Genomic DNA, 27,573 nt, shown 5'->3' with positions numbered 1-27,573 from the left:
TGCGCTTTGTCCAAATACTTCTTCATTCTCTCGTCACGAGCTTCACTTGTACCCAACATGTGATTTACTATGACTTGTGAATCACAATGGACTTTGAGAGATTTGACGAGCAGACTTTGCGCTAACTGGAGTCCGGCCAGGAGGGCTTCGTACTCGGCTTCATTATTAGTAGTGGGGAAAAGGAACCGAAGTGAGTAGGTTACCTCGTGTCCGTCGGGAGCGACAAGTAAAATACCAGCTCCACTTCCCATCTTGTTTGAAGCTCCATCTACGAATCCGCTCCAGCAGTCCGGCGGCTCTACTTCGGATTCCAAGGGCTGTGCTAGTTCGGCATTGGCAGAATTCTTCTGTTCGGCAATAACAGGAATTGCTTGATCGAACTTTGCTTCTGCAAGAAAATCTGCCAAGGCTTGTCCCTTGATGGCTTTCCGAGGTAGATATTCAATTGTGTGCTCTCCCAACTCTATAGCCCACTTGGCGATTCTGCCTGATGCTTCTGGTTTGGTCAACACTTGCCGAAGTGGCAGATCAGTTAAGACGCATACCTTGTGAGCATAGAAGTATGGCCGCAGTCTCCTTGCTGCATTTACTAATGCTAGAGCAATCTTTTCCAGAGGTTGATACCTGGTTTCTGGACCTCTTAATGCTCGGCTTGTAAAATAGATGGGAAGCTGCTTTAGGCCTTCTTCTCGTACAAGCACCGCGCTGATGGTTTGATCCGATGCCGCTAAGTATAAGAATATTACTTCGGCTTCGGTTGGAGCAGAGAGAATAGGAAGCTCGGCTAGATAACTTTTGAGCTCGTCAAAGGCCTTTTTCTGCTCGGCTCCCCACTCGAACTTTGGTGCCTTTTTCAACACCTTGAAGAACGGCAGTTGCTTTTCGGCTGCTTGGGAAAGGAATCGATTCAGTGCGGCTAGACATCCGGTTAGCCTTTGCACGTCATGTATGGACTTCGGCATTGCCATGTTCTGAACGACTTGAACTTTTGAGGGGTTTGCCTTGAGTCCGTCCTTTGAAACCCAACAACCCAGAAACTTTCCCGAATCTACCAAAAAGGTACACTTTTGGGGATTAAGTTTGAGGTTGGCTTTCTTGAGCACGTTGAGAGTGGACTTGAGGTTGTGCTCGTACTCCGAAGTGCTTTTGCTTTTGACGACTATATCGTCAACATACACTTCGACCTCCTTTCCAATCAGGTGCCGAAAAAGCTTGTCTACCATCCTTTGATAAGTGGCTCCGGCATTCTTTAAACCGAATGGCATCTTTTTATAAGCGAAAATGCCGAAATCAGTAATGAAGGCCGTTTTTGAAGCGTCAATCTCATCCATTAAAACTTGATGGTATCCTTTGTACAGATCAAGAAAACAAAAAATTTCAAAGCCTATCAAAGCTTCTACTTTTTTATCTATGTTCGGAAGGGGATAGCAATCTTTGGGACAGTGCTTATTTAGATCGGTGAAATCTATGCACATCCGCCATCCTCCTTCCTTTTTCTTGATCATGACAGGATTGGCCACCCATGAAGGATACTTCACTTCGAATAACACATCCGCCTTCAATAATTGACGGACTTCGTCATGGATGACTTGACTTCGTTCTGCCGCAAAGAGTCTTTGCTTCTGTTTTATCGGCCGGACCGAAGGATCAATATTTAACCGATGAGTGATTACCTCGGGGGGCACTCCGGTCATGTCCAACGGAGACCATGCAAAGACGTCTTTATACTCCTTGAGGAGCTGGATGGTTTTTTCCCGAAGTAGAGGCGTTCCCGCGAAGCCGATCTTAACCGTTCTGGATGGATCGTCTTCGTACAGCTGAACTGTCATCGAATTCGGCTCCGGTATGACTTCGGTCATTGCCTCTGACTCCGGCTGCTGTGATTGCTATGCTTGGTGGTGCCGATCTGACTGCTCGGCACTTCTAAGCGCAATTTGCAGACATTCCTTTGCTCTCTTTTGGTCACCTCGGATGACCGCTATCCCTCCTTTAGTAGGGATCTTGATGGTGAGGTGATAAGTGGAGCAAATGGCCCGAACTGTGTTGAGCCAGTCTCTTCCCAGGATGACGTTGTACGGGGACCGAGCTTTCACCACGAAAAACTCAATCATCGTACTGGAGCTAGTAGGCGCTTTCCCCACCGTGATCGGAAGGCTGATAATACCTTCAGGGCGGGTGTCCTCCTGGGCGAAGCTCTTCAGGGGAAGCGGAGCCGGACTGAGCCGAGCTGGGTCCACTTCTAGTTTGTCGAAGCACTCTTTAAAAAGAATGCTGACTGACGCTCCTGTATCCACAAACACCCTGTGGATCAGTTTGTTTGCCACTCCGGCTTGGATGACAATGGCGTCTTGGTGAGGAGAGATGGCCGGGACGGGATCAGCATCCGAGAACGTAATCACTTCGTCCTGCTTCAGCCTTTTATGCGTTGGCTCCTCTCGATTGGAGCCTCTGCGCTCTGACTTCAGGGACGACTTGGTCTTCCCGGCAGGGAGAGCGTCAATAGTCTGGATTACTCCATCATATTGCGGCTCGTCATCGTCTTCGGGATCCGGCTGCCTTTTCGGATCCTGAGGAGCGCAGTTCGCACCTCTCTGCTTCTTATTCTTCTTTGACTGCTTGCTTTGGTATTTTTTCAATGTCCCTGCCTTCACAAGAACATCGATACCTGCAGCCAAGTTTCTGCACTCCTCGGTATCGTGACCGTGGTCTTGATGGTAGGAGCAGTAGTAGTAGTATCCTGGGGTCGGCGCGCGGCTGATTTCGTCATCCGCTTTGGCTTTTCGAACAGGTCAGAGTGCAGTTCGAAAATTTCCGCTCTCGGCTTGTTCAGCGGTACGAACTGAGCGGGCGGCTTCTCGGGATTGAGACGGGGTCCCAATCTGTCTTGCACCGGAGCCCTTTGAATTCTTTCAAATGGAGTCCGGCGAGGATGCCCCTGATCGCTATGATCGGGCTTCCTTCTGTCTCCTCGGGACGATGAGCTGTCTAACGACCGTTTGCGACGGTCTGCCTCATCGGCCCGGGAGTACTGGTCCGCAATGTCCCACATTTCCTGAGCTGTCTGCGGACCGCACTCAACGAGCTTCCTGTAGAGAGCTCCGGGCAGGATTCCATTTTGGAATGCCGAGATGACAAGCAGATCGTTGAGATCGTCTACTTGCAGGCATTCCTTGTGGAATCTTGTCATAAAGTCGGTGATTTTTTCGTCGCGACCTTGACGTATAGAAAGCAGCTGAGCCGAAGTGATCCGGGCTTCCGCTTTCTGAAAGAACCTCCTGTGGAAAGCATCCATTAGATCTCGGTAAGATCTAATGCTGCCTTGGGGGAGGCTATCGAACCACCTTCTCGCGTTCCCGATAAGCAGCTCGGGGAACAGCTTGCACATATGGACCTCATTGAGACCCTGGTTCGCCATGTTATACTGATAGCGTCCCAGGAAGTCATGAGGATCCACCAACCCGTCATAAGTCATCGACGGAGTTCGGTAGTTCTGTGGAAGGGGAGTTCGGGTGATATCGTCCGAGAACGGAGTCTTCAATGCTCCGTACATGGCGAACCCGACATCTCTTCGGTATGGAGGAGATGGAGATCTCCTGTGATTCCGGTACCGAGGAGGAACAGGAACATGTCGGGGTTGAGGATTCTTCTTCCTGGAAGACACGGCACTACTGCGGTAGTGACTTTCATGTCTGGATGAGGAAGGAGAATCCACCGTTTTCGTCTTCGGCTCTTGGCTCTTTTGCAGGAAGGCTAAGAACTCATCCTGCTTCTCAGCCAAGAACAGCTTGACAGCCTCATTCAAATCAGGCTGCTGGGAAGACTCAGTGTGTGGACCTTTTGAGCGGCTTGTTCCTTCCTCGTGAAAACTGGAAGTAGATGTCTCCCGAGGCTGTTTTCCGGACCTGCGGGCTGGACTAGCTTCCTCATGGTTTTCACGAACGGTATTACGGGTAGTATGTGATCTGGTATGCATTTTTTTGGGGTGGAAAAAGGGTCAAAAATTCGCTTTATCACAAATTTTGTTCTCTGGTTCCCACAGACGGCGCCAGTGATGAATCCGCGAATTTCTGATGTTAGTAAATGCTGGTAGAGAATGATGACTACGACACAAAGAATTTACGTGGTTCGATTTACTGAAGTAAATCTACGTCCACGGGAAGAAGGGAGGGCAAGATTGTATTGCTTGATCTGGGATTACAGCTTACAACACAGACTTGCTATATGGTATTTTACCTCTAGAGAGCTTAACCCTGTCTATCTGATCTAAGTCCTATTTATACATCGAATTAAGATCGTGGTTTGCAGCCCCACTAACTAGATCGTGGAAGGGTAATAACTGCTTAATAACTGCTTAACACCACTAAATAGATCGTGGGTGTAACGGAAGTCGTGGAGATCCTGCATGGGTCCATTATCTCCCAGTTCGGTCGAATACTGAGACCGAACTGCTGAACTTTGCCGATCAGCTTTTGCCGATCTAAGAAGTAGAGCTTGATTGGTCGGCTACCGAGCTGTAAGCTGGGACCGAACTCTTTGGTAATGCCGAACTGACACTCTTCCTGGGGCTTTGGGCTGATGGGCCGTCACTGCTATTGGGCTTGCCACTAGGGTTTAGTTCGTACCCCATCATTGAGCATGCCGGGTCGCGTGCTTAGAGCACCCGCAACGCGTGCCGAAACCGTTCCGCGTGCCGTTCCGCCGGAACGGTTTCGCCGCGGAACGCGTTGCGGCGCTGCATTCCGCTCCCGTCTCGTTCCCATTCCGTGCCGGGTGCCGACGGCACGTAACGCGGCACGGAACAAGCCGCCACGCGCCTGGGCGACGTGGCCGATCCCCGTGCGTGCGTGCTTCCCACTCGCCGGCCCGCGAGTGGGACACGTCAGCAATGACGCAATAATTATTTTTTTTTATAAAAATCGAATTTTTAAAATTTTTTTTTTTTTTAAACGGTAACATTACCGTTTTTTTTAACTTTTTCTTAATTTTTTAATTTTTATTTTTATTTTCTTATTCTATAAATACACCTAATTCATTCATTTTATACACAACTACACATCTATTCTTCCTACATCAACATCAATTTCTCTCCAATTTTCATATTCTATCTCTTCAAAAAATGTCCGGCGACGGCAATTACGGTGGTGGCGGCGCCGGAGGGTGGGATCTCAACGCGTTCGGCGATTGGGAGACCATGTACAACACACTTGGTGGTTCTGGGTCATCGACGCCGGGCACGCAGGGGTCGGCGACGCCGGGTGGGTACCAACCACCCACTTTCGATGTGGATGCCTACGCTCGAGGCTCCGGCTCGCGGCTTTCCCAGGGTTTGTCCCAGATTCGGGAGGATATCCCCGTTGAACCCACTCAGGGAGGAGGCCGAGGCGGTGGAAGCTACAGGGCTGCGTCTGAGGCACCCGAGGAGGATGAGGAGGAGGAGCCGGAGGATCTGGGCCGGCATCCCTACACCAACGAAGAAACAAAGGCGGTGTACACCGCCTGGCTCACCGTCTCATATGATCCCATCGTCGGCAACCAACAAGCCGCCAAGTGCTTCTGGGAAAAGGTCCGTGATGTCTACCACGAGACTAAGCCGAAAGTGGCCCGGAAGCGCAAATATACCATGCTTCGTGCTCACTTTGGCCGAGTCGATTTACAGGTAAAAAAATTCTGCGGGATATACTCCACCGAAGCGGCGCACTACCAAAGCGGAGCTTCGGGCGCCGACATACTGAGGGCGGCTATGCGCGCCTTCCACCAGGACACCGGTGTACAGTTCAAATATGTTGATATTTGGCAGCTCGTCAAGGACGAGGAAAGGTGGGCCGGTGATGTCCGCTCCAGCTCGGGATCAACCTCAAAGCGGACGAAGCACACGACGAGCGGCCAGTACTCGTCTGGTGACACCGATGCGCCCAGTGATCGTGGCACGCAGGAGGTTGGGGTTACGGCCGCCGAGTACGAGGGATCTAGCCGTGGGCGCCGTCGTCCGCAAGGGACGAAGGCGGCGAAAGCGGCTAGAGCGAGGAAGGGCCGAGGAGAATCAAGCCAGTCAGCCTCGGGATCGGGCTCACAAGGAGGCTCGAACACACTTATGGTGGCGTACATAACCGCCACAATGGCGGACACTTCCCGCTTCTCGTACGCCCAATACACGGCCTGGTGGAACGGAATTGTGCATATGGCAGAACTACTTGGTCTTCCCCCTCCCCCTAAACCTCGACCGCCTCCGGAGGATGATTCGCCGGCGGAGTAGTTTTTTTATTTTCCCACGTTTAAGTTGTAATTTTTTTTAATATTGTGTGTTTTTTAATGAAGTATGTTTGTTTTTTAATAAAGTATGCTTGTTTTTTAATAAAGTGTGTTTATTTAATTTAATTTAGTTGGAAATAAAAATAAAAATTGAAATAGAATGAATAGTAATTTAAGGAACGGTTAAGGAACGGTTAAGGAACGGAGGGTTGCAGGTTCCGTTCCTTAGTTAAGGAATGGAGTAAAAAAGTACAGTGGGGCCCTCAAATAGTGGTTTAAGGAACGGTATAGGAACGGTATAGGAACAGCATTGTGGATGGCCTTATACATATTTGCGTGCAATTCTCCTGCACCTAATTGTATAGCATCACATTATGCCATTTGATTTTTTTTATTAACTAATTATCACTTCATCATCGTCATGATCAAAATCAACAACACCACTTAATAAAGTGGTTGGGAATCACTTCTTTCTTTGGAGTAGTGCAATTTCTCCACATGTCTGCTCACTACAAGAAAAGCACTTTCCATCTAGCAGAGTGCAAGAGAATGGAATTCATTCGTGGGAGAGAAGATGATTTTGTGTCCTTTGATGATTTGACCACATGAAAGGCATAAATTTTGGGCAAGGATCCCCTGCTGTGCACAGCAGGGGCTGTGCCAATATTTACACACACAATACATTATTTTATAAAAAAATATATTAATATTTTATTATTATTATTTTAAATTAAATTATTGTGTTGTGTGTAACAGCATCCCCTGCTGTGCTATCAGCCACAGCAGGGGATCCAAATCCATAAATTTTTTATGAGTTACAAGACACTAAGCTAAAAGGACAACGACAATCATAGCACAGTAGTATTACAAAACATTTCAGAGTATACTAATCTAGGAATGAAGTACAATTTTTAGTTGGTGACACATTTTTCCTCAATTCAAGTTATTGGTCCTCTTTGTGTAGAAAGAAAAAACTTAATCCACTCATTACCAAAAAACAAAAAAAACATTACCAAAAAAAAAAACTTAATCCACAATCTAGAGTTGACTGGGATGACAGTTTTTACATTCAGAATTTTGTTCAGATTGCAATACATTCCTTCTAGTTGTAAATATTTTTCGTTATGTATTTTGTACTCCTTCCCTCATCCCGCTATAAGTTATGTGTCACTTTTAGACAGAAGATTTAAGAAAATGATACTCTTGTAAAGAGTGAATGAGAGAATAAAGTAGATGTGTAATGATAAAATAAAGTAAAATAGAGTAATTGTGTATTTTGTTACAATAAATGATTCACTTTAGATTAGACAAATCAGAAAGGAATACGAGTCGCTTATAATGGGACAAATAGTGTATTTCATTCTAAAATTTTTCAATCCACGGATAAAATAAATATGATAAATCAATATTATCAAACAAATTGGAATTATTCTAATCTATGATAATGTCGAGCAAACATCCCATGATCATAGCATTAGTAACAAGATTTTCTATGGTCTTGAAGTAGTTTAAAACTCTACCATCATTTCACATGAAAAAAAATGAATAAACAATTAATGAAAAACTAGTGGTCCACGTGGAGGCATTTAAGGTGAGGATGGATTTGTCAATCTGATTGGTTCAAAATCTAACAATCTATCCCTTGCATATCATGAATCCTACTTGGCACCCCACAAGACTCATCTTTCGATTTCCTTCATTTCACCATTTGCCTTTTATACCTATTTTTTCCCTTTACATTTTGGCAATCTACACTCAGCCATATCTATTTTACCAAATACTTGAAAGAGGGGAGAAGAGATGGCTTCCACTTCAGCTGCATTGGTAAATGGCTTCTTGACCGGTGGCAAGAAGAGCCAAGCTCTCTTGTCGGCCCCCGTCGCTGCCCGGGCGGGTGGGGCCGACTCCCCTAAGAGGCTGATCGTGGTGGCTGCCGTCGCTGCCCCTAAGAAGTCTTGGATCCCTGCTGTTAAGGGTGGCGGCAACTTGGTCGACCCCGAATGGCTCGATGGCTCGTAAGTCGCTAGCTAGAAAAGAGTTGTATTATTAATGACTATTTGCCTGTAAATATACGAACTTTTAATATTTTTTTATTCTTACATGCAAATAACCTTGTTGTTAATAGGGAGAGATTATAAATTGATTAATTTTGAATTTGTTTAGATGTTTTATTTTAAAAATATTTGTCCTATCACTCAAAGTAAAAGCATGGTGACAATGCAGGCTACCCGGCGACTACGGCTTCGACCCGTTGGGGCTCGGGAAGGACCCGGCTTTCTTGAAATGGTACCGGGAAGCGGAGTTGATCCACGGGCGGTGGGCGATGGCGGCGGTCCTGGGAATCTTCGTGGGGCAGGCGTGGAGCGGCATCCCGTGGTTCGAGGCCGGGGCAGCCCCCGGGGCCGTGGCGCCCTTCTCGTTCGGGACCCTGCTCGGGACGCAACTACTCCTGATGGGGTGGGTCGAGAGCAAGAGGTGGGTCGACTTCTTCAACCCGGAGTCCCAGTCGGTGGAGTGGGCGACCCCGTGGTCGAGGACTGCAGAGAACTTCTCCAACGCCACAGGGGAGCAGGGCTACCCCGGCGGGAAGTTCTTCGACCCCCTAGGGTTCGCCGGGACGCTCAAGGATGGAACGTACATCCCGGACGAGGAGAAGCTCGACAGATTGAAGCTTGCCGAGATCAAGCACGCGAGGCTTGCTATGGTGGCTATGCTCATCTTCTACTTTGAGGCTGGCCAAGGGAAGACACCCCTTGGAGCCCTTGGCTTGTGAGCTTCAATCATGACATTATTAATGTTGTATAAACAAACGTTTGCAATGTAGAGAGTTTAATTATTGATCGATCATTGATTTGGGAGTTTACTCAATTGTCTAATGTTTTTGCCTCTTACAAACAGTTCAATGAAAAGGGCAATTTTGACTACAACTAAATTAGACAGCTGAAGCAATCACCAGATTCTGCTCAGCTAAGATACAAGAAGATGAATAGAAAGAGACAAATTATTGTTGGTGAATTATTTATGAGTTACCCATAGCCATCAAGAATTCGCCTTCACAAACCACTTCTCCGCCAACGTAAGCTTTGCCTTCCAACTTTGCTATTCCGAAGCGTTTCTGCAGCTTCACAAGGTTCATTCTCATCACTAATGTATCCCCTGCAATCACCGGCTTCCGGAATCTTACTTTGTCGATTCCAGCAAAGAAGAAACTACTGCTCGACCCTCCCACCTCCGGCTGTAGCATAACTATGCCTCCAACCTGAGCCATCGCCTAGATAAAACAGCACGCATGTTATTATTGTCGAAGCTACGAGTCTTGAGGAGAGTGTTAAGACTTTCAAATGCTAATCAAAGAAAAACCACTTCAGTAAGGAACCTACACAATCATTTCCCAACTTAGAATAATACACATATCAATGCATTTGGTTGTAACAACTAATCAGCCACTGCTTAGCAGCATAAATATGATGTCAACGCATCAAAAACTAAAAATCCTATATCAACAATCCGAACATAAAAAAATACTTGTTATCAGGGTGCAAAAAGTGACTGATGCTCGAGCGTCAGAGACGATAGATTTATCCATGATCATACAAAAACCGAGCCTAGATAAACATCATAAACCACGATTTTACAGCCAATACAAATGCACTACTTAGAAGCATAAACATGATGTCAATGCAGCAGAATTATGAACATAAACCCTTGTCATCAGAGGTGCAAAAACTGCGTGATACTCGAGCATTAGAGACTATATGTGCATCCGTAATCATAAATAGTTCGATAATAGATAAGCTACGGTTTCACAGCCGATACAAATTCAATACTCTAATCACATTGGTTTACCTCAACCATGAGCACGCCAGGCATAATCGGCCTCTCCGGAAAATGGCCGGGGAAGAAATTATCATTGATAGTCACATTCTTAATAGCAACAGCAGACACACCAGGTGTGTACTCAATCACTCTATCCACCAGCAGAAACGGAAATCTACAAACCACAACATTAACAATCAATTTGAGAAATTAAACAACACTGAGCTAGGAATGAAATTAACACCAAATCAAGCACGCACGACACAAAAAGTAAAATAAAAACTAACCTGTGAGGCAAGATATCACGAATCTGATTAATGTCCATGACTGTTGGAAATGCAGGGTACCCTGAAGCCATAAATTGATAAGAAATTGCAAACATCAAAGTGAAGAAGTTAAACAAGAGATAAAATATCGAGGTTTCATACTCAATTCAATCGGCAGCTCGGCGGAGGAGGGGTGGTCATCAGAGGCAGCGCAGGAAGCGGTGAGACTACGGCTGATTTTGTTGAAATTGGCGGCGACGCCGTGTGATCTTGAGGTAGTGAAAGGCTGCTTGACGGAAACGGAGAGCGGTGGCGGTGCGTTCTCGAGTGCTGGGGACTGTGGAGAAGTGAGAGTAGAGAAGAGAGAATGCGAGAGGACGGAAGATGCCATTGTCGACTGAGTGTTCGACAAAATGTTTGTGAGAGTGAAGGATAGAAAGGGTATAAGGCGAAATAAACGAGGGCGGAGAGACCGAGAGATTTCACGACAGTCTACCAGCTGCCTACAATGGTAGTGATTGGTGAATCATTGTGTTCTTTTATTTATAAATAATTTTATATCGCTCGATATTATTTTCTAATTTCGACCGTTTAAAATTTAAATTAGTACTTATATAATATTATATACGAGTAGGAGAACGTTATTCTCCTATTCATCCCTTAGATCTTTTATTCTTCTTAATATGGGCCGTTAGATCTCATTCATCAACGGTCCAGATGATCTGCATTATTACACTATAATGATGCATTATTAGTCGGTGTGCATTATTACACAATAATGGTGCATTATTAGTCGGTGTGCATTATTCAATTGAAAATCTGCATTATTAAATGACACGTGACACCAATCTAACCGTCGGATGACAAAATCGTGGGGCTGAGATTAAAAAGAACAAAAAACAAAATATACAAAAAGGAAATGAATACATCCCTATAGGAGTATATGGAGTATTTTTATTAAATATGAAAACATTAAAAATAATAAAAATCTGGACGAAATTTGGCAACCATTAGCTGATCTAGGGCATCATTTTCCACGAGACCTCTTTTAGGATTTCAATTATGTATTTATTGTATTTTTCAGTTATGTAATTTTTATACTTTAATAAAATTATGAATATAAAATAACATTTAATTTAAATATAAATTAAATTTATTGAAAAAAATGAAATGAATTAATTGGACCTCTGAATAGTGAAGAAAAAATATGGTTAAAAGATGAAGGATTGCACATGTTATCTCTTAATTAAGAGACGAAGTAAAAAGTGGTGTGAGTCCAATAATAATAAATGGACGAGGTAGAATATGAGATGGGATTGTGATTTCTTAAGTAAAATAATTAAATTACATAATTTATTGATATTAATTATTTGGTCTGCATAGGTCAAATTTGGGATAGATTGCTGGATGGACACTAATAGTAATCTTCCAATTGATTGTTATTTATCATCATAAAGTTGAATTAATTATTTCATAGTATCAATGTTTAATTTCAACTAACTCATTAACTAAACCAAATGCTCCTCTGTATCTAAGGAGGAGTAAAATTCAAACCCAAACACAAGTATATAATAATATCAATACATTTAATCGAATATACTATCAAAAAATATGGTATAAAAATTGTTATATGGAAAAAAGTTAGTAAAATGAGGAATAATACAAATACTTTCTCATACCGATATTTTTAACATAATATACATACCAACATTTTTCATCTAGTATATGATACAGGTACATAATATTTTTCATAGTTCATATGATAGTCATTAATCATCTCAATTTACTATTTCTAGTTCATCTATGAATAATTGTCTCATTTATTTTTAGTAACTTTGATTTTGAAGTTCACATTTCACTAATTTAATATACATATTAGTAAAAAATTAGGACTCCTATTGTACTCACTTTTTCCATTCATTTTCTATTACATTTCAAGTACAATTTATTTTTTATAACTAAGACATAAATTTAAAGGGGATAATAACCATTTAAATCATAAAATTTTGTTGTGTCATGAAGTTTTAAATTAAAATATGAAATCATGAAGTTTCACTTTTTTTTAATTGTCCATTCTTGCACAAATCAACATATTTTTATGATGTTAAAAAACGATAATATTCCAATAAATTAAAAAAGAAATAAGAAAATAAATAAATATACAAAAAAATTATACTATTTATTTTAATAAAACATGTCATTTTAAATAGCATTTTCAATTAATTTTTGTGCATGAAACAATTGAAGAAAATTAAAACTAACTAATATTTTAATTTTAAGTTCATGAGACAACCAGAAATTAAGGGGTAATTACATGTTTTGTACAAAATGTTTTACCTTTGTTTCAATTTAGTACAAAAAGTATTAAGTTTACATATTTTATACAAAAAGTTTATTTAGTGTTCCAAAATAATACATTCCGTTAAGTCCCTACTAACACCGTTACTTCCAATTACATCATACGTACAAAAAGTTTCATCAATGTTTCAAATTTGTACAAAAGTTTAAATTAAAACTTTTCATTAATTATTTCAAACACAATTATTTTTATTACTCACAAAAATGAAATACACATAGAAAAAAAAATCACCACTCTTCACCATCAAATTAGCGAATTTCATTTTATTGTCGAAGCTTTCTCATGTAACAATGGAGAATACATGCAACTAAAAAGATATTGAATCTTTTTTGTCAAAATAAAATATCAACTTATTGACTGTTTGAAGCTCAAATTAGCCATTTTGTAAAGATGAAATATGAACTTATTTTATACTGTGTTATATAAAGAATACAATAAAAAAAGAGTATATTGAGAGACAGATTTTTTTTAAACCACGATCAATTGCTGGAAGAATCAATTTTTTAGAGTGATTAATTGTATTAAATCTCTAATTATTCTTTTATTATGATGATAAGTTGGACAAATTATAAACTAACTAACGATGTTTAAAATATTTAACGGAATATATTAATTTAAAACACTAATGTAACTTTTTATATAAAATATATAAATTTAATACTTTTTGTACTAAATTGAAGCAAAGTAAAATATTTTGTATAAAATATGTTATTACCCGAAATTAACCATACTTCACAATTTAATCCAAATTTAAAGGGCCCATTACAATTATTGCGATATATTAATGCCAGGGGCAATCCGGTCATTAAACTCAAGTAAAAATATGGAGTAAACGGCAGTCTTTTAGTGATAAAGGTAACACAACTTCCACCGGAGTCGGCGGCGCTTCCTCCGTTGCCACCATGGACTTCCACCTTCACGGCGGCTCCCCCTCTTCCACCTCCTCGTCCTCCTCCCACCACCGCCAAAACCCCCCCACCAACACCAATTCCGCCTCCAACGGCCACCACTCCTCCGACCCTATGCACTCCTGGTGGGAATCCATCTCCCGCGCCCGCTCCCGCATCCACCTCCTCTCCTCCCTCCTCCCCTCTCCCCCCCACCTCGACCCCCTCTCCTCCCTCGCCGACACCGACCGCCCCGCCCGCTCCCTCCTCCTCTCCTCCCCCGCCTACTCCTCCCTCTCCGCCGCCCTCTCCTCCCCCTCCTCCGGCCACGCCGACGACCCCCTCTGCCGCTGGCTCTACGAAACCTACCTCTCCTCCGACCCCGATCTCCGCCTCGTCGTCCTCTCCGCCCTCCCTCTCCTCGCCGCCGCCTACCTCCGCCGCATCCACCACCCCGCCGCCGAATCCCCGCCCTCCCTCGCCGGATTCGAGGCCGTCCTGCTAGCGCTCTACTCCTCCGAGGCGAAGTCGCGCAACGGCAAGGCGGTTACCGTCTGCATCCCCGATCTGTCGCAGCCGTCGCTGTATCACGCACCGAGAAACCCTAGCCCTAATTCGAACCCTAGCGGGACTTCGATCGGGATTCTCTCGCCGCCGCTGGAGCCGCAGATGGCGGTGAAGTCAACCAAGCGCGCTTGCATCGTCGGCGTCGCGCTGGATTGCTACTACAAGCAGATCTCGCAGATGCCGAGGTGGTCGAAGCTTGATTTCTGCAATTTCGCTGCTGTTTGGGCGGGGGTTGATTGCCCCTGCACTTCGGATTTCGATGGGAAACCGGTGGATTTTATCGATAAGAATGAGCGTCGCTGGAGCGGGAACGGATTTGGGGATGATGATGAAATTAGGGTTGAATCAGACGAGATTGATCGGGTGGTGGAGAGAGTTAGGGATTTAGAAATTGAAAACGGTGATTCAGCACAAATTGGTGAACAAGAGGACTTGAGAATTCCGCTACCATGGGAATTGTTGCAGCCGGTTTTGAGAATTTTGGGGCATTGTTTGCTGGGGCCTCTGAATGCTGATGAGGTGAAGGACGCGGCATCTGTGGCTGTGCGGCGGCTATACGCTCGAGCTTCCCATGATCTTGTTCCGCAAGCGATTCTAGCTACGAGGAGTTTGATCCAGCTTGATAAGGGGATGCGTGAGGCTGCCAATGCTGCTGCTGCCAATGGATCTGGTTCGAATGTTAATACTCCCAGTAAGGCTAAGAAACCCGAGATACTTTTAGTTTCCAAGTGATGGTGTTCTATCAGAATTTGCCTGTTCTTAACTTGCGTTTGGTGTTCATTGTGGGAGTCTGAGAATGTGTTGGTTTTGTGTAGATTATTAATTGTTACTAGAATTATACGTATAAATGAATTGTTTTTATGATGGGTAACGTGCTAGATTGATGAGATATATGCTAAACGATGTGTAATATTATGAATTATGTTCATTTGATGTGTAGCTGTTCTTGTTCAAATGCTTTTGTTTCTTTAGATATGGTTCAAATGCTTTTGTTTCTTTAGATATGTTGTTGATATGGTTCTTTGGTGAAATATAAAATTCCACATTATTGAATTACTACTTAATTGAATACCTTCTAATGTTTTTACTAATAGTTAACATTGAGGATTCTTTTTTTGTGGTGCTGTCTTTGCTATCTGTTTTGTATAAACAAGGACATAGAAGAAGGAATTGGGAATGGATAAGAAGGGAACATGGATGTTTTCATTAGGAGAATGTAGAGATTGTTGATGTGCCTATAGTTCGACTTTAGTAGTAGTACCTGTTAGGCAACAATATTTTTCATACTTTTTTACTTCTTGGCAGTGAGTTTAATTTTGTTTCTTATGATGAGGGAGGGAAGCATCATTTCTGCTATTGCCTTTTTATAATTTTTCAGTTTGCCTAAAGCATAGTTATTCATAGACATTTTATATAGTAATTCCAAAAAAAACCGTAGATTCTTTATTTTCACCTTACTTAGAAGTTACCAGGAAGCAAGATTATGGAATGGAGGGAACTGGAACTTGTGAGTTTTGAGCTTCTTTAGACCCCCCCCTCCCCCCCAACCCCCACCCTGTTAGAGCTAATCTGTGTGAACATTCACTATTAAGTAGCATTTCTGGCTTCGGCTGACACTAACAAGGATGATTAGGGCGAAAATATGTAGGTTTGCTTCTTGGTTTCTCCTTAAGAGATTGTTCAAATGATGAGCTTTGCAGGATAGGTTCCCTTAATAAGCATTTGATAAGACTTCTATTAGAGTTTGAGTATGTATTAGTTGCCTACAGTGGGGAAAGAAACTGAATTTAGGAGCAACCTTCATAGTTTTCTAAGGATGAAGTTTTGACATTGTCGAACTCCGTTCTAAATTGACCTTTCAACACCAAGCAGAACTTGAGACATGGTAGGGTGTTTATTCCATTTAAGAGGAGGTCATTGCTGGACACTTTATATATACTCCTCACCGAATGAGGAACATTGGCTGCTCAGAAACTTGATGAAATAATGTTTTGATTAGTAAAGTTTCTGATCCCGGGCTCATCTCAGCGTCTTTTACTTCAGTTAGTGATGCATTCCAGTCGACCTAGATCTGATGCTTGGCTTGTTAGTTGTTAAGCTATATCTATGTTGGTCCCGGAAAGTGAACTTGATTGACAAATAGTATCACCAAATTGACCCCTACTCTAATTTAGTGATGATTTTACAACCTCCGGGGTTGTGGAAATCCTTTGTCTAGTGCTGAAATTAGGATGATCCCTCCATCCCCGAATTGTAGCCTCGAGAGTGGGGGTCACATCGCCTTCGATCTTGGGGCTTTGTGACTAACAAGAGTCGGTTTTCTGATTACTGGAATGAGTCTTCTTTCTTGACTGCAGATGAGCACATACTGTGTGAAATTGAGTCATTTTATTCTTCAATTTCGACTTCAAAAATATGTTACTACTATATTACAAGCCCACAGTTCAAGTAGGAGCATGACCATCATTTTGCATAATATATTTAGTAAATGTATCATGAATTTCTTCATTCTCTAATTATAGCTTTGGTCCTTGTAATGTTAGATTTTTTATCACACTTTTCATTATCTCTCTGTGGACACATGCATGTTAAATTTTTGTATGAATTATAGTATTATTCCTCTCATAATGTTTTTCTATATTATTACCTCTCAAAAATGTTTCCTAAGAAGAGACACCAACATAGCTATCGTCATGCTCAACTCACTAAATTTATAGATTTTCCTTTTCTTTTTATTCTTACTCCTTTTTTTTTATTGTGATACAAATTTTCCATCAAAAGTTTAGTTTTTGTCGCTAATCTTATTGTAAGAAAATATAAAGCATATTAGGAAAATAAATTTAGTTATGAGCACTACTCTTATCATTCCATTATGTGAAGTAACTAAAATGGTATTATGATTCTATTAAATTATTGATCTTATGAAAAATTATAAAAATTCTTAGAATTACAATTCTAGAATAATCTTAAAGAAAAGTTTTAATTGCTTATAAAATCTTGAAGTTCGATGTTTGTCTTGTACATTTTAAAATTTGAATGATAAGTTGCGAAGTATTAACAATGCTCAATTGTATTTGACAAAATTTGTGTTTTTTCCCCTAGTTTTTAAGCTTAAAATGACGTCGTTGAATCGTCTATATCCTCTTTAATATACACATTTATGTCATAAGGAGACGGATCATCTACTGTGTTGGAAAACACAGTAGGAAGGGAATGTTGTGCATTAAACGCACTGTTTTACCCATCAAACGCAGCAAATGGAGGAAGCCAAGGCCTCACATGATATCACTTAATTCCCTGCTGTGTTTTTCAACACAGATGATCCACTTCCCACAATATACTAACAACGCCAAATTTTCAGTAAATCATAGGCAATTAACCCTAAAGAATATATCTACCTTTTCATTGAAAATGACATTTACAATCAATAATTCAGCAGTAAATTATGAGAAGATAATTAAATGGATAAAATAAGCAAGCATAGTTGAAGAACCAACGACTTACTCCCAAAGTGCCACGTGGTAATACTATTCTATCCAAATATCCTTCTATTGCTGGTTTGAATACATATCGCAAATTAGTGGGCTTTGTTGTCATGCCGCATGAATACAAAACACTTGATTTGATAGAATCAAATAATTATGACTTTTACTATAGTTATAAATAGCTTATACGTATATATAATAATGTTACTTTATTACGATTATAATTACAACTGATAAATTTAAATTGAAAAATTAAGAATTTTAATTGGAATAAATGTAACCTCAAAATTCTGCCGCGGCTAATTAAAAACTAGTGAAATCAAACATTAATTCAAAAACAAGTGCAGAGAGAAGTCAAAGTTGACTGATTTGGACGTTGATAAACATCATTCAACACATCATTGACTACTTTTTTAAATAAAAAACCCCATTAATGCATGTATATATATAAAACAAAAATATCTGATTTAAAGTAATACATGCAATCACTTATTTAAATTGACTTAATATCTGATTAATATTGACTTACTAATATCGCAAGAGATATAGAAAATATCACAAAATTTAAAGTAATATGAACTGGTTTTTCGATATAGAAAATTTTATTAAAAAAAAGGAATGATATAAACCCACTTATTTAAAAGGAAATGATTTGTGACAAAATTAAATTTAACTGAATATCCTTATCCAAAAATATTAAATTACCACTTAAATTCATATATTGACTTTGTGATTTTTTTGTATTTTTTTAATGTGTTTGAGAATTGTTAATTATTAATAAGTTACTACTTAAATAACTTTTTATTATGATAAATTCTCATAAAAATGTAAGAAAGTTTTCAAAATTATTAAAAATATAGAAAATAACGTAAAATTACAAATTAACTTTTATTATGGCAAAGACATTACATTAGAGCCCTAATAGTTTCTATTTAGGGCCATTACAAATATGACAATCCAACCTTAACAAAACACAAATTTAGTTACATGAACAATTGTTTCAATTTTAGTTACCTGACCATAACTAATTTTACTACACATCTTTAACCATATATCATCGTCATCGTCATCGTCATCGTCATAACCTAATTAACCGCGGAGCAAACCGTACGGATCTCGCCGTTGGTGCCCGTCTTCACCTCGACATTGCTCATCTTCACCATCGACCGGCCGAACTCGATGCCGAACGTGAGCCCGGCGAAGCCCCTCACGCCGATGAACCGCTGCACGACGCTCCTCGTCGAGGCGTCGCCCCACAGCCGCTGGTCCGACTCGAGGACCCCGCGGCCGTCCCTCAGCTTGGCGAAGTAGCCCGCGTCGAAACGGGTCTCGCTGCCGCTGTCGAGCCCCACGCGCCTCGTGCCGTCTCCACCGTTCGGGCACAGGCCGCGGAGCGTGGGGAGGAACGCGGGGTCGATGGTCGGGTCGGGCCCGCCGTTGGTGAAGTTGTAGAGACGGTAGCTGAAGAACTGGCAGGCTGAGGTTCCGATGGTGTGGCCTCCTGCAAAAGGTTAATAATAATTTAAATTAATTTTTTTTATTGTAATTATATTATAGGTAAATATTACTCATATTAATTAATAAATTATAATTGGAGATGAAGCTGCATACCAACTAAGGCAACCAGGTCTTGAGTGTTGAGTTTTTTATCTAGAAACTTCTGCTTTTGGACGTCGACGGAATCACGGAAACCGGGTAGGTTGGAGGTGGCGCTTGCCTGCGAAACCCGGCCGTCGCGCCGCCCAGTCGGCACGGCCCAGCTGCCTCCGCCACTCTGCATCAATTGAAATAAACATGTTTACTTTCATGTCTAAACTTTGGATTTTGGTATAAGCTCATAAGTATAAATTAAGTGATTGATTGGACCTTATAATTGGTAATTAATTCCTAACCATTTTTTTAATATATTCGTGACATTCTACTAACTTATTTAACTCATATAACACACTCAACTAATTCTTCATTAAAAGTAATGAGAGAATATTAATTCAAATTCAATAACTTGGTACTTACGACGACGACGGAATCGCGAGCAGCAAGAGCGAGAATGTCGGCACACGAGACCACACCAGGGCACACGCGCTCGATCTGCTGTTTAGCGTCGTCGATGACCTCGTATCCTCTCAACAGACGGTTGGGCCCCGCAGTCTTTTCGGTGTTGGGACCATCGATGAGAATGGAGGCGTCACAACCCTCGACAAAGCAATCGTGGAAGTGCATTCTGAGCAAACCCGCCGCAATAGTTGGGTTAGTCCGGAAATGCGACCTCACGGTCGTCTGGACTATCGACTCGGCTCGAGGGCACCTGGCCGAGTAAAACCCTATCCTAGTGCCTTGGCCTTGTGACAAGCCCACTAAGCTACCCAACACCACTAGCACGACAATTCCATTAATCTTGTGAAAACCCATTTTAGTAAGTATATAGTTTGTACAAAGAAATAATCCACTCAAATTGTTTGGTTTGTGATTATAAGTGGTGGAAATTGAGGGTATTTATAGGGTGGAAATTGAAAGTGAAGTGAAGAAAGTCAAAAAGGTTTAAGCCTTGAGAATAAGTAAACAAAGCCGGCTACTAGTGGTGGCATTTTCCATCTAAAATTCAAAACAAATTTATTTGGGTAATGAGTTGTCATGCAATTCCATTAGTATCTTCTTTGGATTATTTCATTTTGAGGATGTGACTCATGGCATTATTTGTCACCGACATGCATGGATTGTATGTAGCATTATTATCTTTTTTGTGTTGTTAGAATAAATCGTTGACAAGTTTAATTAGGAGAAATGATTAGGTTAAACAAACACGTTATGTATCCTTTTGACTTTGAGGGGATTTGTAATAGTATAATATACCAAAAGAGGTAAAATAGATTTAGGGGAGTTTTGAAAATAGTAGAAGAAGGCAATAATGTAGTGTTGTAATTAATTAAGCTTTAGTATGTGTTTAATTTGAGAAAGAGGTGAATGGGGTTGCAGGTTTAGTTTTAATTTATTGTATTAAGGAAATTTTGTCTTAACACTAAAATAATAGGGGTTAGCTTTCAGACTTTGTGTCGGATTTTTTACTAATTCAAATTAATCTGAAAATTCAAATTTTGAGAGAATATATAGTAAATATCCATATATTCAACTAAGTCCGAATAGAACTGAAAAAATTGAAATATTCAAATATATGTAAGTACTATTTTTAATATTATATACTTATGTAGTATTTTTTTACAACCCAAAAATCAGGAGTGAGCATTATATACATTAGGTTAGAAAATATATTTTAAAAAATATAATTTGATAAAATATATTACGTAACAATAAAATGAAATTTGAAATGTATGATAATTTATAATTTTTTTTGAAGAAAATAATCTTATCAAGAAATTCAAACCGAGTTTAATATTTCGATTTGATTCAATTTGGTTATTCCGACTACATATGATACTCACATAGGATAATTAATCATTTTTCTATGACAAAAGTAAGGTTAAAGTTCAAAAATTATTGATAGCCACCACCTAAAATCTTATATATGTGCTGAGAAGAGGAAGCTTCGTAGGCAAATTTGAGTCTTGTTACGTTCATGAAAGCTACACTTATCTGAATTCGTCTTTATTTGCTAAGTCAAAAGAGTTGCACAGTGCTACAAACTTTAGCAAATGGATAACATGAGAGATAGAGAAGACTATTTCAATGATTGAATATTTGAATTGGACAAACATTTCTACAACTAATTGCATGCATTAATGAATAACAAATGCCTTGTCTAAGTAATGCCAATTAGTAGAAACTTCTTGTTTTAATGCGACATTTGCATGAGCACTGTGCTTTATTATCACCTAACTTTTGACTTTAAATGTTCTATTCATACGCAATTCTATTTTTACTTCATATTGAAGCAATACATATATGCACGTATGCATGTATATTGAAAGAATTTAGTATCCGAATAAAAAGTGTTTAGTTAAAGTTACAAATTAAAATTACTTAAAAAACAACAATGAAAATAAGATAAATTAAAATTCATTTTCTTAAAAGGGTTGTAGACATCATGAACCCGCAAGAGGGCGACAAAAACAGCAGCGTTTGGCGGCTTTCCACCGAGCCTATGACAAAAAACCGGGTTATCGGAAAAAAAATCGACCATGCTGCAAATCTGTCATGTTCCGACAGTCACATTTTTTGCCGTCTCATTGTGAATGACCTAAATTACTACAGAGTTCTAAGTATATGTTATATTTAAGAGTGATAATAACAAAATTCAAGGTAATACGCGGGGAAAATTAAAGAACATAATAAAATATATCTTGGGTTTATCTAAGTATATATATTATGATTATATCTCCTTCTGCTTTTTGCATACTGCACATAAATATTAGTAGCTTAGCAAAGAATAAAAAAACTAAAAGGAAGAGAAGTGTAAATTATATGCAGTTATTTCTTGAGAGACGAAATTCATTTTGAAGATGAATTCTAAAATATTGGATATACACAAGAAATGTTAATATCACAATCAATATTTCATCTAATGTATCTAAATATCTATGAAGTCCATATTAACTTAACAAACACACACACACACACACATAGTGTGATCAGTATATATAAATATAAATACAAAACCAGTTATCCCCAATAAGTATATATATTATGTTTGGAGTAAACAACTAAGTGAGTGATTCAACAACTAATGATTATCATTTTGTCATTTTTCGTTTGGAAAAAAACATTTGGCACATATATTTTCATCGAAAATATGATTAATTCCTTTCCATGTTAGTAATAGTATTTTGTTTTTAGGTTAATGTTTATTGATGGAAATTTGACGTGGACTGTTGTGAATTATTGAGTCCGTCCGCACCGTGTGGACTGCTGCATGCAAGTTTTGGCCTTTTCATAATAGTGCATAAGAGGGTATTAATCTAAATTTTGTTAGGACAAAATATAAAAAAAAAACCCATGAATTTTGGTCATTCTAATACGTTGCATAATTCACGGGCAATCTCATATTTATACAGTAATGTTTAAAATTTTATATTAGATACAATTTCACATGAATAAAATAGATTGAAATATATGAAAAAATATTAAAATTCATGGTTTTTTCAGAATTCGATCAAAATTCATAATTTGTTGTGAGAATTTGCCCATTTTTAATTAACAATTGATCTAGTTAGACAATATACATGTCTATTAATTACATCAATGTTAATCAAAATAGTTCCCCAAGTATCTTCGATAAATGATCCAAAAATACTTATTTATGCAACAACTGTGTTAGTGTACATTATCAAGTGGTACGTAGTGCCGTTGTCACCTTAGCTAATTAAGGCCACCCGCAACGCGTCACGTGGGTGACCTGTAATCCGTCACGCCGGGACGAGATGGCGGCGTGACGTGTTACAGGGCCCCGTCTCGTCCCCAGCCCGCCGAGCGTTCAGTCCCGCCGAGACGGATGGCGAGACGTCTCGCCACACGCCAGCGCGACGTGGCACGCTCCGGCGTCATGCGTGACGCCCACTCGCCGGCCCGCGAGTGGGCATCGTCACGCTGACGCAATAAATCATTTTTTTTAAAAAAAATCGAACTAAAAAAAATAAAAAAATGAAAAACGGTAATATTATCGTTAATATTACCGTTTTTTACTCTATAAATACTCCTAATTCATCCTCATTTCACACACAAATACACATCTATTCTTCCCAAATCATCTCTATTTCCTCACCAATTTTCATCTAACCTCTCATCACAAAATGTCCGACCGACGGAAACTCTGGCGGTGGCAGCTCCGGTGGGTTCGACATCAACGCGTTCGGCGACTGGGGGGGCATGTACAATGTCCTGGGTGGTAGTTTTTTTATTTTCTATAAAATTGTATTTTAAATTATGTAATTTTTATTTTTATAGAATTTTAATTATGTGTTTTTTTAAAATTTTAAGTTGTATTTTTATTTTATGTTGTAATTTTATTTTATTTAATGAAGTGTGTTTTTATTAATTGAATTTGGTTGGAAATAAAAATTAAAAATGAAATTGAATGAATAGTAATTTAAGAGATGGTTAAGGGACGGATAAGAGATGGAGGGTTGCAGGTTCCGTCCCTTAGTTAAGAGATGGAGTAAAAAAATACAGTGGGGCCCATGAATAGTAATTTAAGGGATGGATAAGAGACAGCGTTGCATATGGCTAATGAATCGATCGTAATGTTTCAAACAATTGCTATCGTTGCATATTATACTAAAAATTGTCCAGAGCCTTTGTCCTAGCGGCAAGGGGCTTAGACATTATTGCTATCGTTGCATATTATACTAAAAATTGTCCAGAGCCTTTGTCCTAGCGGCAAGGGGCTTAGACATTATTGCATGAGGTGCCGAGTTCGAGCCCTCTTGAGATCAGTTGTAATTTCCTCCCTTGTATACGAGTTAATTTAAAATAAAAAAATATTATACTATAAATTAGTTACTAGTATTTGCATATGCAGTATTATTAATTTGTAAGGCAATAAATATCCACAACTACTAATTAATGCAATCAAATTGATTGGCCAATATCCAATTTCTGGGCCTACGCGTTACACTATATCAAAAAAAAAAAATTCTGGGCCTACCGTCACACAATGGTCCGGAAAAATCGAAGCAAATGTTGACACTAACATTTTGTAATTTTAAATTCAAAAGTTAGATCTAAATCCTAAACCTACAAATTACATTATTAAACTTGACATCTAAACTTTGGATGGGAAAAATCAGTATCAGATTAACTCGATAACGACTAAATTCGTTAAGATAAAACTTGGACACGACGCGTGAAAACAAAAAGGGCTATATATATCAGGCTTGAATCCAGCTTGCTATTGCGTCGTAATCAATTTGATCTAATATGATATAGTTTTGAAATGAAAGTTGAAGTTGAATGCGTATCGGCACCAAACGTGTATTGTTCAAATTTTAATTTTTCTATAAATAATTCTTTTTTTTCATTAAGTCACTTTGGCGTCAATAATAATTTTAGCATAATATTTTTTATCGATAACAATAATAATTTTTATTGATAACAATATTAGCTTTCACGTCGATTACTTTATTTTACTACAAGTGTAATTCTTATTCATAACAAGTTTTAGGTTAAAAATCAGTCATGAGTTTGGATCAATAATTGGGTGAAAGAGAAGATTGGGCCTTGAGTTAAAAGAAAACTTGGCTTTGATTAAAAAAATAAACTATTTGCCAACTTATAAAATAAAAATTAAGCCACAACTCCAAATTAAACAATACCTTTTTAGTTCATCTTTTTTAATTATCATCCAATTGTATATTTATTTTTAATATTTATTGTTTGTTCATTTAAAATTAATAATTTAAATGTATTAATATTTAATTAAATACCATAAATTACATAATTATAAATTTTAGAATTAATTATTGTAAAGATAAAAGATAAATTGTGATTGTTTGATGTTGTATTTAAAGATGAAAATGACTAAAATAAATAATACTAACAAAAACAAAAATTGCCCCATTTAGATACATATAAAGATAAAAATTGAAATAAAATAAGGGTCCACTTTTATGGATGTTTGTGATGATGATATAAAACTTAAAAGATTGGATTATGGATATATTTGAAAATTCCATTTGAAACTTGAAATAGTAAGCCATATAAGTATTAAGACATAAATAAATAAGTAGATGTATGAGAGTAATGGTGATAAAATTTTCATGAAGACTAATTTTTATGGGCAAACTAAAATAAGAAAAATAAAATTATTTTTTTGTGGATAAGTAATACGGAGTATAGCAAAAATTGCAGCATTATTATAGTGTGAATAAAAATAAAATAATTTCACAAATTAGAAAAGTAGGTGCGAATCCAGATAAATATTGATGGGATCGATTACCCATGGTTTTGAGATTTTATTGCAATCTGGAATTCTAAAACCAGTGGGTAAAAGTGAAATATTTTTTTTGTTTGCCAACTTTTTGGGTACATGAAAGGAAATCGGATTTAATAAAATAAACCTTTTTTTTACAGAAATTCGGTTGCACCTTTAACTATACTCAACTCAAAAATATTCTCTAGTATTCAAACTCTTATCAATTTTCCGATTCCAACAAAAGAATTCTAAGGCAAAAGAAAATTACTAAAACATTCAACACTAACAATAAATAAAGAAAAATGGATAATTAATATAAAAATCACAACGCTTTGTTGACTGGTGTCACGTGTTTTGATACCAACAACGATCTTATTCACTGTATATCCGAGTTTTTCATTAGTTAAAAAGTGATACTCAAGTCATGAAATTGAAAATGAAGTGGTGATTAAAAAAAGCAATGGGCATGGAAAACACAAACTAGTGGCTAGTGTAGTATGCATCAAACCACCTACCACATCACCTATATAAACAATTGACTCCCAAATCCATTGCAACTCAAACCATCAAACCCCCTTTCACACTCACCAAATTCACACTATATATAACTACACTTCCATTTCACTACAACCATCATCCACTCACTATAACAACCAATTCTATAAATAGAAATAGAGTTTGAGAAAATTTGAAGCAATATTATGGCTAGAGATCTTCATCTTGCTAATAAACCTTCCTTGTCCTCCGTCGACCAAAAGCTAGCCCTCGCCAAGCGATGCTCTCAAGGTCCGTGCAAACGCGTGATTATTTGATTATTCGTGCTTGTTGTTTTTGTGTGTTTTGTCTTTCGTGTCATTTTAAAGCAACAGTATAGCTAGGGACTACTATTTTTTTGTGTTCGTTCGTTGTTTTTCTTTTATGATGGTGATTTTGAATAGATGGTTTGTTTCTATGTTACTATTCCCATTTCCATTTTAACATGTGAAAAATATGTATGTTTAATTTGTGCAGAGGGTGCATTGGCAGGAGCCAAAGCAGCTGTTATTGCTACTATTGCTACTGCTATTCCTACTGTAAGTTTTATTTATCTTCTATAAATTCAATTTCTAGATATCTACTTATGATATTACAATAATAATAATTGAATAATTTATGTTTTTTGCAGGTGGCAAGTGCAAGAATGTTGCCATGGGGTAGAGCCAATCTCAACCCCACTGCACAAGCTCTCATTGTCTCCACTGGTGAGAAATTAAACCATGCCTTTTTCTAGTATAGTAGTATTATTAATTAATTACATTATTAGGTGTTAATTGTGATTAAAATAAATTATTACATTAATTTTGATTTATTACATATATACAGTGGCTGGAATGGCATACTTTATAGTGGCTGACAAGACTATCCTTGCAACTGCTAGGCGCAACTCCTTCAATGGCACTGACCAACCTCATAATTTTTGAAGATTAATGTTTAGTGATTTAATTAAGATGGATATTTTTGGTTAAATCATCTATTAATTCCTATGTACCAACTATCTCTCTCTCTATATATTATGCTAAATATAGAGTTGGATTGGTCACTTCATAAGTGCTTCCATCAATCTATTGTATCAAAATGTTGTTCAAAATGTTAAGCCATCCGCAACGCTATCTCTTATCCGTCTTTTAACCGTCTCATCTCTTAATTATTCATGGGTCCCACTGTACTTTTCACTCCATCTCTTAACTAAGAGACAGAACCTGCAACCCTCCCCCATCTCTTATCCGTCTCTTAATCATCTCATCCCTTAACTATTCATTCAATTTCATTTTTTATTTTTATTTCCAACAAATTCAATTAATAAAAACACACTTCTTTAAATAAAATAAAAATTACGAACTTAAAATCCTAAAAAAATGCATAATTAAATTCGTGGCATAATAAATAAAAAAAGACATAATTTAAAATATAATTTTATAGAAATTATAAAAACTACTCCGCCGGCGAATCATCCCCCGGAGGCGGTGGAGGCGGAATACCAAGTTGTCCTGCAAGATACACAATGCCGGCATGATGGGCTTGAAATTGGGCAGACGTCATGCGG

The 27,573-nt window shown here is 38.8% G+C and overlaps 5 protein-coding genes across 5 annotated transcripts; 3 read left to right on the top strand and 2 right to left on the bottom strand.

Moving 5' to 3' along the window:
* Nucleotides 1-7,971: 7,971 nt before the first annotated feature.
* LOC121758036 (chlorophyll a-b binding protein CP24 10A, chloroplastic-like) lies at nucleotides 7,972-9,112 on the top strand. The gene is made up of 2 exons (XM_042153472.1): nucleotides 7,972-8,264; nucleotides 8,473-9,112. The coding sequence occupies exons 1-2, from the start codon at nucleotides 8,050-8,052 to the stop codon at nucleotides 9,020-9,022; spliced, it is 765 nt and encodes a 254-aa protein (XP_042009406.1). The 5' UTR covers nucleotides 7,972-8,049; the 3' UTR covers nucleotides 9,023-9,112.
* Nucleotides 9,062-10,835, bottom strand: LOC121758037 (3-hydroxyacyl-[acyl-carrier-protein] dehydratase FabZ-like). Its single transcript, XM_042153473.1, has 4 exons — nucleotides 10,494-10,835; nucleotides 10,353-10,413; nucleotides 10,096-10,240; nucleotides 9,062-9,520 (listed from the first exon to the last, which is right to left on the bottom strand). The coding sequence occupies exons 1-4, from the start codon at nucleotides 10,720-10,722 to the stop codon at nucleotides 9,269-9,271; spliced, it is 687 nt and encodes a 228-aa protein (XP_042009407.1). The 5' UTR covers nucleotides 10,723-10,835; the 3' UTR covers nucleotides 9,062-9,268.
* Nucleotides 10,836-13,528: 2,693 nt separating this feature from the next.
* Nucleotides 13,529-15,115, top strand: LOC121759430. Its single transcript, XM_042155004.1, has one exon. It carries the CDS (start codon nucleotides 13,593-13,595, stop codon nucleotides 14,874-14,876), a length of 1,284 nt encoding a protein of 427 aa, XP_042010938.1. The 5' UTR covers nucleotides 13,529-13,592; the 3' UTR covers nucleotides 14,877-15,115.
* A 3,378-nt stretch (nucleotides 15,116-18,493) lies between these two features.
* LOC121756822 (peroxidase N1-like) lies at nucleotides 18,494-20,076 on the bottom strand. The gene is made up of 3 exons (XM_042152222.1): nucleotides 19,643-20,076; nucleotides 19,241-19,403; nucleotides 18,494-19,130 (listed from the first exon to the last, which is right to left on the bottom strand). Exons 1-3 carry the CDS (start codon nucleotides 20,036-20,038, stop codon nucleotides 18,715-18,717), a joined length of 975 nt encoding a protein of 324 aa, XP_042008156.1. The 5' UTR covers nucleotides 20,039-20,076; the 3' UTR covers nucleotides 18,494-18,714.
* Nucleotides 20,077-26,061: 5,985 nt separating this feature from the next.
* LOC121758235 (early nodulin-93-like) lies at nucleotides 26,062-27,139 on the top strand. The gene is made up of 4 exons (XM_042153657.1): nucleotides 26,062-26,276; nucleotides 26,502-26,563; nucleotides 26,656-26,731; nucleotides 26,853-27,139. Exons 1-4 carry the CDS (start codon nucleotides 26,192-26,194, stop codon nucleotides 26,948-26,950), a joined length of 321 nt encoding a protein of 106 aa, XP_042009591.1. The 5' UTR covers nucleotides 26,062-26,191; the 3' UTR covers nucleotides 26,951-27,139.
* Nucleotides 27,140-27,573: the final 434 nt, after the last annotated feature.

This window comes from Salvia splendens, chromosome 12, assembly GCF_004379255.2.
Source record: "Salvia splendens isolate huo1 chromosome 12, SspV2, whole genome shotgun sequence".
Lineage (NCBI taxonomy): Eukaryota > Viridiplantae > Streptophyta > Magnoliopsida > Lamiales > Lamiaceae > Salvia > Salvia splendens.
This window is presented reverse-complemented; position numbering and strand designations above follow the sequence as displayed.

Coding starts and splice junctions, on each gene's coding strand:
- LOC121758036 (XM_042153472.1), top strand. CDS start 8,050: ATGGCTTCCACTTCAGCTGCATTGGTAAATGGCTTCTTGACCGGTGGC. Junction 8,265..8,472: donor CCCGAATGGCTCGATGGCTC/GTAAGTCGCTAG, acceptor GTGACAATGCAG/GCTACCCGGCGACTACGGCT.
- LOC121758037 (XM_042153473.1), bottom strand. CDS start 10,722: ATGGCATCTTCCGTCCTCTCGCATTCTCTCTTCTCTACTCTCACTTCT. Junction 10,241..10,352: donor CGTGATATCTTGCCTCACAG/GTTAGTTTTTAT, acceptor TGTGGTTTGTAG/ATTTCCGTTTCTGCTGGTGG. Junction 9,521..10,095: donor CTGGCGTGCTCATGGTTGAG/GTAAACCAATGT, acceptor TGTTTTATCTAG/GCGATGGCTCAGGTTGGAGG.
- LOC121759430 (XM_042155004.1), top strand. CDS start 13,593: ATGGACTTCCACCTTCACGGCGGCTCCCCCTCTTCCACCTCCTCGTCC.
- LOC121756822 (XM_042152222.1), bottom strand. CDS start 20,038: ATGGGTTTTCACAAGATTAATGGAATTGTCGTGCTAGTGGTGTTGGGT. Junction 19,404..19,642: donor CTCGCGATTCCGTCGTCGTC/GTAAGTACCAAG, acceptor CAATTGATGCAG/AGTGGCGGAGGCAGCTGGGC. Junction 19,131..19,240: donor AGACCTGGTTGCCTTAGTTG/GTATGCAGCTTC, acceptor AACCTTTTGCAG/GAGGCCACACCATCGGAACC.
- LOC121758235 (XM_042153657.1), top strand. CDS start 26,192: ATGGCTAGAGATCTTCATCTTGCTAATAAACCTTCCTTGTCCTCCGTC. Junction 26,277..26,501: donor CGCCAAGCGATGCTCTCAAG/GTCCGTGCAAAC, acceptor TAATTTGTGCAG/AGGGTGCATTGGCAGGAGCC. Junction 26,564..26,655: donor TTGCTACTGCTATTCCTACT/GTAAGTTTTATT, acceptor TGTTTTTTGCAG/GTGGCAAGTGCAAGAATGTT.